Source organism: Lolium perenne, chromosome 7 (genome assembly GCF_019359855.2).
Source record: "Lolium perenne isolate Kyuss_39 chromosome 7, Kyuss_2.0, whole genome shotgun sequence".
NCBI lineage: Eukaryota > Viridiplantae > Streptophyta > Magnoliopsida > Poales > Poaceae > Lolium > Lolium perenne.
The window spans coordinates 176,884,190-176,899,317 of record NC_067250.2 but is presented as its reverse complement, the minus strand read 5'-3'; the positions used below and the strand labels follow the sequence as shown (position 1 = coordinate 176,899,317).

General features: G+C 43.8%; 1 protein-coding gene across 3 annotated transcripts; it reads left to right on the top strand.

Moving 5' to 3' along the window:
* Positions 1 to 1,889: 1,889 nt before the first annotated feature.
* Positions 1,890 to 10,547, top strand: LOC127314770 (uncharacterized). Of its 3 annotated transcripts, none has more exons than XM_071824533.1 (7): positions 1,891 to 2,191; positions 2,458 to 2,628; positions 3,988 to 4,152; positions 4,228 to 4,392; positions 7,667 to 7,801; positions 9,817 to 9,914; positions 10,159 to 10,547. In XM_071824533.1, the coding sequence occupies exons 1-7, from the start codon at positions 1,988 to 1,990 to the stop codon at positions 10,343 to 10,345; spliced, it is 1,125 nt and encodes a 374-aa protein (XP_071680634.1). In that variant the 5' UTR covers positions 1,891 to 1,987; the 3' UTR covers positions 10,346 to 10,547. The 3 variants fall into 3 exon arrangements, with proteins under 3 accessions (XP_051201252.1, XP_071680634.1, XP_051201254.1); XM_051345294.2 differs by having other exon boundaries at positions 2,061 to 2,191; positions 2,468 to 2,628; XM_051345292.2 differs by lacking the exon at positions 7,667 to 7,801 and having other exon boundaries at positions 1,890 to 2,191.
* The last annotated feature ends 4,581 nt before the right edge of the window (positions 10,548 to 15,128 follow it).

The window sequence follows — 15,128 nt, the reverse complement described above, 5'->3', positions numbered from 1 at the left end:
AGTTGCTTCATTGCTTTGGCTTTGTTCACATTAATCCTCATCTCCTCCAACTTGGCCTTGTTCCTTGCTTCCTTTCGGCTGGCTTCAACCTTGGCGAGACTCCCTATTTCTTCTTCTCGATGATGACAAGCTTGGTCTCCAAAATCTTGGCCGCTATCACCTCCTTCGACTTCATCATTTGATCAAATTTGTCCCTCAAAAATGCTGCCTCCGCCCTCGAGCTTCAGCCTCTCTTTGGTCGTCTTGTTTCCCTCCGGCTTGTCATTGTTCCAGCCCTCCTTCTCATTTTGGTATCGTCCAACGCAACCATTGCAGCTTTCTTGGGTGTTGTTTTTTCGTCCCTCAATTACCACTTGGGGAGGTGTTGAAGCACATCAAAGCAATGTCTCATTGTAAAGCTCTTTTCCTTGCTGCTGGCCATGTCTCTATACCTAGCATCGGCAATGCGGTCCTACATTTGCAAAATAAAGATGAACTCGTCTAGGTGTGGTCACCAAACAAAAAAAATTGCGCAAACAGAAAGCAAGCAAATTCACTCACATATCCATCCACAGTTGCGCCGCTAGGAGGATTCGACACCACTTGATCTAGTGCCGCCGTCCACCGTCTGCATACCGATTTGATCGCGTCCGAACACCCTTGGATGGATCGGTACGTGCGATCGACAGGATGACAAATGCGAGGCATCAATTTATGGAATTTGTCCTCGATGCGTTGCCAGTATCGCTTCCCGATTTGATCGGTGCTGGAGACTGCATGTATCCTCACGGCGGCCCAAGCTCGGCACAATGTTGCGTCTTCTACCTTGTAGTTGTTGGACTTTCTTTTCTTCTTCTTTCCATTGGCCTCGACCTCAATCACACCTTCATCTTCTTCCCCATCGTCCCCTTCTTCCCCTTCTTCCTCGTCTTCCATCCCATCTGCGCCCATTTCAACGTCGAACGGAGCGAGTGGAGCAATGTTTACCTCGTCTAACATCTCCATGTACGAGGTGTTGCCGTTCCTACCAATAATTAGCCTCAATTTCTGTTCGCAGTTTAAAATGAATTGGAGTTGAAATTTTTACCTTGTTGACCCGTCGTCGAGCACGTCCTGGGCGTCGTTCGCGTTGGCAACCGGCGACAGCAACGGGGATGGGAGCGGGGGCGGGGCGCCACGTCTCGTCGTCGTCTTTGACTTCGTTCTCTTCGGCGTCGAAGTCTTCGATTTGGCGCGGGATGTCTTCACCGTCGGCTTAGCTGTGGTGGCCCCTTTGGCGACAGCTGGGACATCACCGGTGGCCGTACTATCGGTGGCCGCGACACCAGTTAGCGGGACCACGTGCGTTCCCGCGCGCCACCGCTTGAGGAAGCTCGCGACGTCGGCGGGGGTGGCGGGAGCTCCGGCGGCCACGGGAGAGGGTGGCGGGGCCTACGAGCTAGCTTCGGCGGCCAACGGGGTCGATTCGAGACTCATGCCGGCGAGATCGAGCGACGATAGCGCAGAGGATGGTGAGGGCGCGCAGATCGGCGGCGGCGGCAGTTGGGAGGAGGTGAAAGTTCCGTCGCGCGCAAACTAGGGTTTCGTTCGGGTTGCGTTCGGTTCGCTCGTTTGACCCCTACAAATACATGCCAAGTTGGGGTTTCAATGTCGATTTTTTTCAGTTTTGACTAGTATACGATCGCTAATCTGCGCCAATTTTTGAAACGAATCCCCTAAACTTATGGTTATTATTCGGTTTTAGCCAATTTACGAGCTCTCCTAGAGATGCTCTTATGGACGGAGATATGACTCTCATCCACGATCCAACCGCTGGAAGCAAAACCTGTTCGCACATTTTGATACTCAGCGAAGTAGGTACGGAGTATTACTACCAACTACCAACTACCAACGGCCGTTCATCAAAAACGGGTTCCCACCACGCATCCACTCCTTACTTGTCACTCGAAAGTCGAAACCCCGTCCAGATTCTTTCGGAGAGACGCAAGTGGGAGGGAGAGAGGCAGCCATGGCGGCGGCGGTGGTGAGGTACGGCATAGTTGGGGTGGGGATGATGGGTAGAGAGCACCTCCAAAACCTCGCCCACCTCGCCGGAGAAGTCGAGCGGGAGCAGTCCGTCCGCGTCCGGGTCACCTGCCTCGCGGACCCCCACCCGGAGTCCCTCCTCCTCGGCCTCCGCCTCGCCGCCGAGCTTGGCCTCCCAGCTCCGCAGGTACATGACACAGCCTCTAGTCACATGAATATGGTACCATCGCTGCCTTGCTCGCTGTACGAGCCAGTCATACATAACCAGCTAGGTTCTGTAATCTCCCGTTGGTACTTCGATCCATCTGAATCGTACTAGATGTATGGAAACAGTATACAAAGTCTAGCTGTTCCACAATTACTGACATCACTAATGATAGACTGTATATTTACCGTGCATTTGTGCCATGTTTCGGTCTATCACCAAATCCTTAAAAAGCAGAAGTTTTCAAGACATTTTCAGGTCACCGCGAGTTGTTGGACAGCGGGCTATGTGACGCCGTTGTTGTGTCGTCGCCAAACATGACACACTGTGAAATACTCATGGATATCATTGGTTGCGCCAGGCCACACCATGTTCTTGTTGAGAAGCCTTTGTGCACCACGGTACAGGACTGTAAGAAGGTGAGGCCACATTCTTGTCAGGGTTGTGCGATGCAATGCACTCATTAACTGCTGTAAATGTAAAATACATTTTTGATAGAGGAGGGGAAACTCTGGTATATTTTAACTGTGTAAGGGAGGCATAAGAAACCTTTACAGGAACTAAAAAGTAATTTACAAAAATGCCTAGTGACATAGCCTGCTCAAGCGTACATCAAAAACATCTCAAAAGAAAAGTTCCATTCGATCTTGAGTAAAACATCAAAGCAATAATATTAGAATAACAAGTGCTGCTGATGAATTTTAACTTTCCTACTTTTTATGGATATCATCTCAATTTTTCGATAAGGGGCGCTTTATTACTCAAAATAGTTTTAAGCATTACACCCAGTCTCTGCATAATTAGGATGCACACAGCCGTTTAGTAGTCCAGTATCAATAAAAAAGAGATAGCAAGAACGATGTAAAAAGCCAACTACTATAAAACTCCGTTGGCTTCAATCCTCCGACTATGCAGCCACCCATATTGAGAAATAAACTCCGTGGCCGTGTTCTCCAACCGTGTAGACACCTCCGTAAAGAGATCTCGATCTTCCATACGCTGAAGTGGCGACCATGAAGGGAGCAGGATATCATCTCAATGTCTTTTGTTTGTTGCTGTATAGTTTCTCATTGTCCTAACTAGAGAGACCAGTGTTACTATTGGAATACTGTAGATGTGTAGCTGGGTACTTTGTTGCCTTTAATTAATTCAGATCTGATCATAACGTATAGTGACGCACATGTTGTTGACTAAATAATTAAAGAGAGCTGCTATACGTAAGGTGAAACAGCAATGTGTCTGATCGTAACAGTATCATATAAAGAATGGTGGTATGCACATCAATTCCAATAGTTAAACTACATCCAGGGATACTAGCTTTTCTCCCAAGAAAGAAATTCAAGAACCCTAGAAACCTGTTGTAAATACTTATTTGAAATATTTTTTCCTTCTACCAGCAAACATCTCATACTTTCTTGGAAGACTGTTCCATCTGAATCTTGTAGACTTTTACTACCTTTTTTTTAATAATCTTAGACATTTGTTGAACAACTTAACTGTGATAGCAGAAAGAGTAAATTAAGAGAAATGAGTATCATTCCCAGAGAAATATGAGAGAAAGTGGGCTAGCCACATTGCCGAACACACTGATTTCATGGTATTTGGTATTGAATCCACATGGATCGATCTTGTGTATTTGTTTATCTGTCATGAAGTGCTACAGACCTTAGGTGATGTTCATTTGTTCTCTTATCAACCAATGATTACGATTTGCGACTCCTCTAAATTTCTTCAACCTTATTCTTTGGATATCTGAAACTTCTTATTCTCATGTATAGGTCATAGAAGCTGCTAAACAGAGACCGGACATACTTGTGCAAGTTGGATTAGAGTACAGGTATATGCCTCCGGTGGCTAAGCTGATAGATATTGTTAAAAGTGGTACACTAGGGCATGTCAGAATGGTGGCTATCCGTGAGCACCGATTTCCTTTCCTTGTTAAGGTACGAGACCCAAAACTGTGACACTTGTGGTAATTAATAATTTTCTTGTGTCTTTAACTCCTAAACCTCTTGCAGGTGAACAACTGGAATAGGTTTAATTGCAACAGTGGGGGGACTCTGGTTGAGAAGTGCTGCCACTTTTTTGATTTGTTGAGATTGTTTGCAGATGCGAACCCTATTCGTGTGATGGCCTCTGGAGCTATTGATGTTAACCACAAAGATGAGATTTATGATGGAAAGGTCAGGTTCATTGACTTCAAGCGCTCTCCTTGCACAGTGCTACTCATTATGGTCTTGCAAGTTAAAAAGTATGTGTGCTGAACTAATAGTGCAGTGATAGTGATTCCTTTTTTTTTGATAATGGCGCTTTATTACTCATAAAAAGTAATTACACCCGACCTCTGCATAGCTAAGATGCACATAGCCGTTCAAAGAGTCTCAAAAGTCTGGAGTGCTAAAAAAGGCGAATTACATATGAGATATGCGCAAATGTAAAACGCCTAAAGTGAAGGTGAAGGCCCAATCCGTAGATTATGCTGCCACCCATGTACGGAAAACGTATTCCTCGCCGTGTCCTCCAACCGTGTACAGACCTCCGTAAACAGGTCGCGGTTCTCCACCTTCAGCGGCGCAAATCACGAACGGAGAGTAGCGGTACATCTGTAGATAACCTGCAAGAGAGAACAATTCTTATCATTAAAAACTTTGTTATTTCTACACAGCCATAGCAACCATAGAATGGCAAGCGCTCCCACCCTAATAAACGTTCTAAATCTGTGATCGATCCCGTGAAGCCAATTACCGAAGATGTTGGCCACACTAGTTGGGGGATACAGATCAGAAGCTACTTGGATGCATGACCATATAGATCTGGCAAAGCGACATTGGAAGAACAAGTGTTTAATCGTATCATCATGTTGACAAAAAACACACTGCGTGCTCCCATGTCAATTGCGTTTCACAAGATTATCTTTGGTTAGGGTTACTCCTCGACGTAAATACCAGCCAAAAATCTTAATTTTGAGCCGTATCTTCATCTTCCAAATCTTCTTGTTTTTCTCAACTGGTATTTTCGGTTGGATAATGGCATTGTACAATGAACTTACACAGAATTTTCCATTGGATTGTAAGTTCCAACGAAATTCATCTTGCCCTTCAGACAACTGGATGGATTCCAAACGCACCAGTAAGGCGTTCCATGCAAGAATCTCGGACCGATTAAATCTCGTCTAAACGTCACAGTCAGAGGTGAGGATGCCATTACTAATGCAATGGTATCACTTTTACGACGAACAATACTATATAACGCTGGATATTGTTCAGAGAGAGAGACCTATTCCCTAGCCATGTATCCTTCCACAACCGTATCTACGATCCATCCTTAATAATAAAAGTACCATATCTGAAGAAAAATTTCTTCGTTGCCATTAGGCCAGCCCAAAAATGTGAATCTCCCGGTTTTCAAAGGATCTGGGATAGCGCTTTGTCGCCGATGTACTTTCTTCTAACCATGGTTTTCCATACGCCATCTTCGGTTAGTAGCTTAAAAAGCCACTTACCTAATAAGGCTGAGTTCTTGATTTCAAGATCGTGAACTCCTAGCCCATCCATATCTTTAGGTCGGCATACGACATACCACTTGACCAGTCAATATTTTTTTTTTCACTATCCCCTTGCCAAAAAAACTCGATCTATAATAATCGAGCTTGTGTAAAACACCTTTTGGCAATATGAAGAAAGATATCATATACAACACCATATTGGTGAGTACTGAATTAATGAGAACCAATCTTCCTCCAAGGGATAGCATTTTACCTTTCCAGCTACTAAGTCTCTTCTGAAGTCTTTCCTGGACTAGTTTCCACTCAGCCATCGTTAATCTCCGATAATGAATCGGGATAGCCAGATAGTTGATAGGAAACTGGCCTTGCCCACAACCAATCAGTTCCGAATATTCGGCGACTGAGTCCTGTGCGTCGCCAAAACAGAACAGTTCACTTTTATGGAAGTTTATTTCGAGACCCGATAAATGCTCAAAAGCAGCCAAAATCAGCTTTAGATTTCGAGCTTTATCGAGATCGTGTTCCATAAATAAAATTGTATCGTCGGCATAGTGAAGGATTGATAAACCCCCATCAACAAGATGTGGGATCACTCCTTCAATTTGACCATCAGATTCAGCTCGTTCGATTAATATAGCGAGCATATCCGCCACAATGTTGAATAAAAGTGGTGATAGAGGGTCGCCTTGGCGTAAACCTTTTCGTGTCTGGAAGAAGCGTCCCGTATCATCATTGGCATGAATCGCAACACTTCCTCCATACACAAAATTATCGATCAACGCTCTCCACTCTGGTGAAAAACCTTTCATCCCGACTTTATCATAAGCTTTCTCAAAATCAAGTTTTAAGATTACCCCATTCATCTTTTTCGTATGCAGTTCATGAACCGCCTCATGTAGAACCACAACCCCATCTAGGATATTGCGTCCTTGCATGAAAGCGGTGTGCGACGGTCTTACCACATGATCAGCCACGGTATTCAGTCTAATGGTGGCCACTTTCGTGAATATCTTGAAACTTACATTTAAGAGGCAAATGGGTCTATATTGTTGGAACCTTTCCGCTTCTTTAACTTTGGGTAACAAGATAACCTCACCAAAATTTAGAAGGAATAATTCTAGCTGTTCAGCGTGTAAAACACTGAACATTTGTAGAAGGTCATCTTTGATAGTACCCCAAAAAGTCTGATAAAATTCAGCACGGAAACCATCTGGACCCGGGGCTTTGTTATGTTCCATTTGAAAAATAGCCTTGTTAACTTCCTCCTCCGAGTAAGGAGCCGTTAAAACAACATTCTCCTCCTGAGACACTTGGGGTATATCTGCTAGGGACTCATCCACAGAGAAGGAACTCTCATCTGGTGGACCAAATAGACCCTTATAATAATTAGTAATGTAAGATTTGAGTTGCTCATGGCCTTCGATCAGACCCCCATCTTGTACTAGAGATTGTATACGTTTTTTCCGGCCAATATCTCGTATTTGAATCTCCTTCCAGAATGAATTGGGATTTTGAACGTTGGTACCATTTCAACTCTTCTTCCCGGCGGAGACCCGCTAAATGAGTATTAGATTGATTTTTCAAATCCAATTCGATGCTCGTTAGCGGTCTCACTTCAGTAAGCGCTTCTAACTCATATATGATAGATGATAGACAAAGCTTCTCCTTTTTAAGAATACCAGCTATATGACTTGCCCATCCAGAAAGGTGTTTGCGAACCGCATCTTTTTATTCCACCTTAAAACCAAGTTAAAAAGGAGAATTTCCTTATTAATATTTTCTGTCTGATTTATGGAATACTGGATGGGATTCGAATTCAACAAGTGACCATGATATATAGATTTTTAAGCTATCAAGCAATCTTTGAGCTCTTTTGAAGTTCTGATTATAGTAGGCACACTAAAGTTAAAACAGTTGTAACTTGGTTTCTAAAATTTTCTCTCTGGATGCAGGTGCCAGATATAATTGATAATGCATATGTAATCGTAGAATTTGATAATGGCTGTCGTGGCATGCTTGATCTCTGCATGTTTGCAGAAGGTAGTAAAAATGAGCAGGAAATTTCTGTTGTTGGTGACATTGGAAAGGTAGAACCAGATGCTTTTGCTATTTAAATATTTTAAATTAGATGCATATATGAAATAACTCTAGATATGTGTTGTCTGGTCTGGCCAGTTTGCGGTCTGGTGTCATTTATCATATTTCTTTTTCACCCCCATATTTCTTTAACGATATGTATTTGGTAGGGAGTATGTATAGTTTATAGAAAAATTTACATATTTATGATTTTCGTTTAAAGGCAATTGAACTCCAGGTAAATCATATGAATTTTTTATATGTCTAATAATAACTACAGGTAGATACTCCTCAAATTACACTAATCCATTTCTAAGAAACTTAATGATTCAGAGATTATGAATAGCATTTCTGAATCTACATAATAAATTCTATTGAAAGAAGAAAAACATCTGTAAATATGACATGTATGTTTTGTGCATATGATTGAACTACTGATTACCAGCTTACTTTGCTAAATTTCGACACAGTCACATTTAAGGAAACAGAAACAATTTGTTATATGGATGTTGGAGACACATAATACGTTTCCTAGCCATGAAATGTGTAGGTTACTAGGTTTGCACAATGTTATAGCCAAATAACGATTACACCGTTTGCTATCGTAGCTGTACATAGGCTTTGCCAACTCACAACACGGTAATCTCTGTTTGACATCTTTGCCAACTCACAACACAGTAATTTCTGTTTGACATCCTCCTGGTGCTAGCAGCCTACCTGGTTTATACCGTGCTGCAAGATTTGCAAATATTTGTTCAGCATGATCTCAGTCACTGATGCTATTATGAACCTGGATCTACAAGGAGATAACTTGGGTAGGGTAAAGGTCCGAAGACTGGGAATAAGCCATTCACTCTCAAAAATCCAGCGACATGGCTCGTCCCTGACGAGGAAGAGAGGTTCCGAGGCTTAATTTTTTTTCTGTTTCATCACTTAGTTCAAAGAGGTACAAGGTAGCTCTTCATATTGGCAACTCCACTTGTCTCGCAAGACACAAACTTTATCTTTATCTAACTAACTAAATTGGTCTTGCCTAATACGACAATTCTTCCCAATTAACTTATCTCTATCTCCTAACGCCATTATGATTATTAATTGCTAACACCCTATCAATACTTATGCTATAAACGGGCTGGCCTACCTATAAACCATCCATAATAGATGCATATATATCAGCTGTAGTAAGAACTGTATCAAATGCGGGGCCTGTCTGGATAATACTGCATCTCTAGGTGAGGCATAGTGCATGCTCAGCTTTTCAGAAAGGCTGCAGTTCACCGGTGAATCTATTACGAAAGGATCATCAAAGGTGACCCCATTCCTTTGTCATATATCACATGCATATGCATCGCTACATTTGATGCATATCAGACGTAGTACAAACTGTATCAAATGTGGGGGTCTGCCAGGGTAATATTGCATCTTCTAGAGTAGCCATTGTGCATGCTCAAGTCTTCATAAAGGCTGCAGCTCACCGGTGAATCTATTATGAATGAATCATCAATGGTTACCACAACCCTTGAAAATAAATCACATGCATCTCTACACTGTAGCACCACACAAAAGATTGACTTTGTGTAGAACCAAGAGCATGCAAGGAGATAATGTCATGAGCCATGAAAGAATAATTACATGGTGGAATCAGATGAGAAAGGGAGGCATCATGAAATGAACTTCAAGTTGTACATGAAGCTGATGCTCCGTTTCTCTCATCATTAGGATTTCAGAAAACTTGCTTCTCGCTGAAAGACCAAGGTTATTTAGTTGGTGCATTGCAACCGGAGCAAGGGGAAAGCATTCTGCGTGTTTGTTTTTGTCAGATCAATGGATCTGCCTGTCCTCCAACACATATGCTATTCATAACCTCTTACAATTTTAATTGCATGTGTAGGATAAAAGAATTTTAATTGCATGCTTAGGCTAAAAGAGTCATACTTTAGGCACTCCAATACAGATATGTGAGGCTTGTATATCAATTCAATTTATGAAATTCTAGTCTCCGTTTGTAATAGAAATTCCCGAACAGGGTGAGGCTTTTGTTCCACAGAGCATTGTGAGGGTTGGGAAACGAGCAGGAGGCAGAGATGGAGTGGAAACGGTAAAGGCTGAAGATGACCGAATCAAGTATGTTCTACTTTGCAACAATATACTATCAACATTTTGTTGATCTTAACATTTCAACAACAAAATATCAGATTCTTTTTATAGACACGTCGCCTGTAGTTGTTCAAGAGAATCAACTGGCTTAGAGTTGAGACCTTCTACTAGCTTTCAATAAAATCTCGCTTCTATACTTCAAGATGAGTGATTTACCATGGTTCTGCATCAAATTTTCATGTATATATCTGACGACCTGTACATTGTTTAGGTACCAGGGGCTCCACCATGGATCTAGCTACTTGGAGCATCTCAATTTCTTTTTTGCCATCAGAGGTCAAGGTGCCTGTTGCCCAACTATCAGCTTGGATGACGGTTTACTATCTGTTGCGATCGGCGTGGCTGGACAGTTGTCGATTGAGAAAGGCCGCTTTGTCACCATTGATGAGGTGCTATGAAGCTGATAGTCAGCTCTTTGTCGATGCACTGTATATTTTACACTGCTAGCTCTACTCAACGAACGCTGCAACAGTTGTGTACATCTGTAATAGCAGAAGCTTTTTTTCCTCAACAAGCACGCATGGGGTAATTGCTTGTATTGTGCAGTATGTAGACTGTTACGTAAGGCATAAATGGATTGAATGAAATCTAATCTTGTTCCCCCTTTGTCTGTTCCCAGCCCCGTAGTCTCTCTCCCAATATTCCCACATAGTTCTGTTCGATTTAGGCCGTAGCAATTGTCAGCGGCAAGGGGGTGTTACAATGGCATGCGCACTTGTTGCACAGTTGTTTGTAATTGAGAATGTAGATGGTCAGTGAATATATAATATAAGATCTCCTATTTATATAGTGCCACTTTATCGAAAAATTTATATAGTGCCACGGAGATTGCTATGTAATGCTCACTTGTTGCGCGGTTATCGCATTTGGGATATAGACTAGATGGTTGGTGGCCATTTAGTAAGCAGTTCACGTATTCTCTTTCTATATATAAAGGCACGGAGACTAGGAATGACATTTCTCAACATACGAATTGCCACTGGAACATCTTAGAGCAAGACGGCAAGATTTACTAGACGAGTTAGGCATGTGAAGCATCAGGAAGGGTACCACCGGGTGTCCTTGCTTTGCTACATGATGAAGGACAACACCGGGGATCATGCGGATTGGGTGCTGGGCACAACATGGGCAGGGAGACCGCGATGTTTGTTTGGTCAGAATTTGAGTCGAACTACGTGTAGGATAAACCAGCGTCTCTTTCAGAGATGACTCTCTCTTATCCTCTAACCTCTTGAATATATCTCAGGTCATGGGGAAATCCCGGCAGAAAAAGGTTGTTACAGTAAGCTAGGCTCAAGTTGCTTGTCCAGCGGATATCTTGCCGGTTAGTTGGTAGTATAATCAAGGTTTGCATTCTGCGGTCTGTGGATGGTCTACCAACATCTTGTATGCAATGTGCTTGGCAGAAACTCTGTGAGGTTGAGTTGTCTCGGGTTCAATGTGCTGATGTGCTCCGACGCGTTGGAAACCCGCAAAAATAAAAAATAAAAAACTAGACAATGTGTATCCATCTATGTCATTTAAGAACAACGCTGCAAAATTCTGTCTATATATAAACAGGATATACTTGGTCGTTGTCATATGTGAGGATAAGTTAGAAACAACATCTATACAATGTGAAAAAAGTTGTGTAAAAATCATATAGTAATTAAACCGAAATTACCCTCCAGATTAGTAAAATTTCTACGTGGCATCCTTCAAAAGAAGCTGACGCAAGCTTGTCGTACATGTCACATGTGCTTAATCAGCAAACCTCGGGGTTTCATAGTGTCTTGGAATCTGATTACTATGTCATGTAGAACCAACATCTCAAATCTATAGGAGGTAAGAAAAAAAATGACAAATTTAGTGTGGCGATGTGCCAACGCATATTTGTTATATCTCGTGGTCTTGGTTCTGTGGATCAAAACCGTAGATCTGGTTTTGCCTGATTGGGTAACAATTGCATGTTGCAATGTTGTTAACCTATTTAGAGGCGTCGCCTTGAAGGCCTCTTCGAGCAATGGAGATTTATTTGTCGTGCTGCGAGGCTTGTTGGTGCAAGCGTTAGAGCCTTGCACTGGTTGTTGCAGCCTCAGGGAAGTGGGATCACATCACCAATCAATCAATCAATCATCGTTCCTTTCGTCAAAGAGTTTTCCTCGATCCCTTTGGTCGCAAGGCTTTGTCGATGCGGCATTTTGACCTAGCCATGCTCCGGTCATAATAAAGTTTTCTGCTTAGTTTTCCTAATAAATTTTTCACTACGGGAAAATCAGGCGCTGCCGTGCAGCCTATCTTTGCCGTGCGCCGCTGCACGGCAAAGATTTCTTTGCCGTGCGCAGCAAGCAGACCGCACGGTAACGACAATACGCACGGCAAAGTCTGGGAGCAGCGCACGGCAATGAAACTAAGCACGGCAAAGAAAGACTTGGCGCACGGCAAAGCAATATCTCACGGCAAAGTCTGGGAGCAGCGCACGACAATGATAGGCGGACGGCAAAGGCCCTACAAGCCGCGCGGCAAAGAAACAATGCACGGCAAAGGCCTGGGCACTGCCGTGGCTCGCCCCTTTGCCGTGCAGACAGACTAGTTGCACGGCAAAGGGTCCTTTGCCGTGCGCTGCGCACTTTGCCGTGCGCCAATATACATTTTATTTGTTTTTCTAACTATTTTATTTCATCTAATACTTATATTTATTTTGTTAATTAGTTTTTCTTTTTGATGACTATTTATTACACTATGTGCAATACAAAATTAGTCTCCATGTTCATCCCCCACATATATCAGGGTTCCGGTGCTCCGGCGGCCGTCCCCCTCCGCGCGAGGGTGCACAATGTACTTTTTCATTCTTTTAGGTTTGTTAGGGTTAGGTTTTAGGTCCACTTGCAAGTTTTGGTGGTATTCCGGTGCTCCGGGGGTCATTCCCCCCTAAAAACGGCTGTCTGTGGGCCCCGGATGGTCTACCCCCTAGATTTCTCCGCACGAGGTTCCACCAATATACCTTTTCATAGATTTAGGTTTGTTTAGTCCATGGACATATGGAAAACCATGTGTGGCACCCTTTGGCACAGTCTAGCGCCCGATATACCCGCGGCGGGACACTTCACCGTACACGTCCAGGAATCTGTTAAGTGTTATCGCCCGAAGGTGAGGAATGTCAGACCGGGGATCCATGCCATGCACCATTTGGTGAATCACACCTTGCACCACACTTTCACACATAGCATAGGCCCACATGCAAGATTTGGTGGGGTTCCGGTGCTCCGGCGGTCGTTCTCCCCCTCCTCCCCCCAAAACAGCGGAACGTGTGCCCTGGCGGGTCTACCCCCCTAGATTTATCCGCGCGAGGGTGCACAAATGTACTTTTTAATTCTTTTAGGTTTGTTTAGGACATATACACATGGAGAACCAAGATTGGGACCCTTTGGCACACACACCCGCAGCTCGAGCCATTATCACACGATCGACGGTGTGCCTGATCTACTGGTTAGGGTTCGGCGTAGGGTTAGGGCTAGGGTCTAGGGTTTAGGGGAGCTACTTTTGCACCATTACACCTTGCACCACACTTTCACACATAGCATAGGCCCACATGCAATATTTGGTGGGCTTCCGGTGCTCCGGCGGTCGTTCTCCCCCTCCTCCCCCCAAAACAGCGGAACGTGTGCCTCGGCGGGTCTACCCCCTAGATTTCTCCGCGCGAGGGTGCACCAATGTACTTTTTCATTCTTTTAGGTTTCTTTAGGACATATACACATGGAGAACCAAGATTGGGACCCTTTGGCACATACACCCGCAGCTCTAGCCATTATCACACGATCGAGGGTGAGCCTGATCTACTGGTTAGGGTTAGGGCTAGGGTTTAGGGTTTAGGGGAGCTACTTTTGCACCATTACACCTTGCATCACACTTTGAAACATATCATAGGCCCACATGCAAGATTTGGTGGGGTTCCGGTGTTTCGGCGGTCGTTCTCCCCCTCCTCCCCCTAGAACAGCTAGCGGAACGTGTGCCCCGACGGGTCTACCCCCTAGATTTCTCCGCGCGAGGGTGCACCAATGTACTTTTCATTCTTTTAGGTTTGTTTAGGACATATACACATGGATAACCAAGATTGGGACCCTTTGGCACATACACCCGCAGCTCGAGCCATTATCACAAGATCGACGGTGTGCCTGATCTACTGGTTAGGGTTCGGCGTAGGGTTAGGGCTAGGGTATAGGGTTTAGGGGAGCTACTTTTGCACCATTACACCTTGAACCACACTTTCACACATAGCATAGGCCCACAAGCAAGATTTGGTGGGGTTCCAGTGCTTGATGCGTGTAGTTGACACGTCCGTTGGGAACCCCAAGAGGAAGGTGTGATGCGCACAACGGCAAGTTTCCCTCAGTAAGAAACCAAGGTTTAATCGAACCAGTAGGAGTCAAGAAGCACGTTGAAGGTTGATGGCGGCGGGATGTAGTGCGGCGCAACACCAGAGATTCCGGCGCCAACGTGGAACCTGCACAACACAACCAAAGTACTTTGCCCCAACGAAACAGTGAGGTTGTCAATCTCACCGGCTTGCTGTAACAAAGGATTAACCGTATTGTGTGGAAGATGATTGTTTGCAGAAAACAGTAAAACAAGTATTGCAGTAGATTGTATTTCAGTATAGAGAATTGGACCGGGGTCCACAGTTCACTAGAGGTGTCTCTCCCATAAGATAAACAACATGTTGGGTGAACAAATTACAGTTGGGCAATTGACAAATAAAGAGAGCATGACCATGCACATACATATTATGATGAGTATAGTGAGATTTAATTGGGCATTACGACAAAGTACATAGACCGCTATCCAGCATGCATCTATGCCTAAAAAGTCCACCTTCAGGTTATCATCCGAACCCCCTCCAGTATTAAGTTGCTAACAACAGACAATTGCATTAAGTATTGCGCGTAATGTAATCAGTAACTACATCCTCGAACATAGCACCAATGTTTTATCCCTAGTGGCAACAGCACATCCATAATCTTAGAGATTTCTGTCACTTCCCCAGATTCACGGAGACATGAACCCACTGTCGAGCATAAATACTCCCTCTTGGAGTTACAAGCATCTACTTGGCCAGAGCATCTACTAGTAACGCAGAGCATGCAAGATCATAAACAACACATAGATATAAATTGATAATCAACATAACAAGTATTCTCTATT

Bases quoted from the DNA above. Each gene is read 5' to 3' on its own strand.
- LOC127314770 (XM_071824533.1), top strand. From the start codon at position 1,988: ATGGCGGCGGCGGTGGTGAGGTACGGCATAGTTGGGGTGGGGATGATG. The intron at 2,192-2,457 runs GTACATGACACA...GAAGTTTTCAAG, and splicing joins TTGGCCTCCCAGCTCCGCAG to ACATTTTCAGGTCACCGCGA. The intron at 9,915-10,158 runs GTATGTTCTACT...TACATTGTTTAG, and splicing joins GCTGAAGATGACCGAATCAA to GTACCAGGGGCTCCACCATG.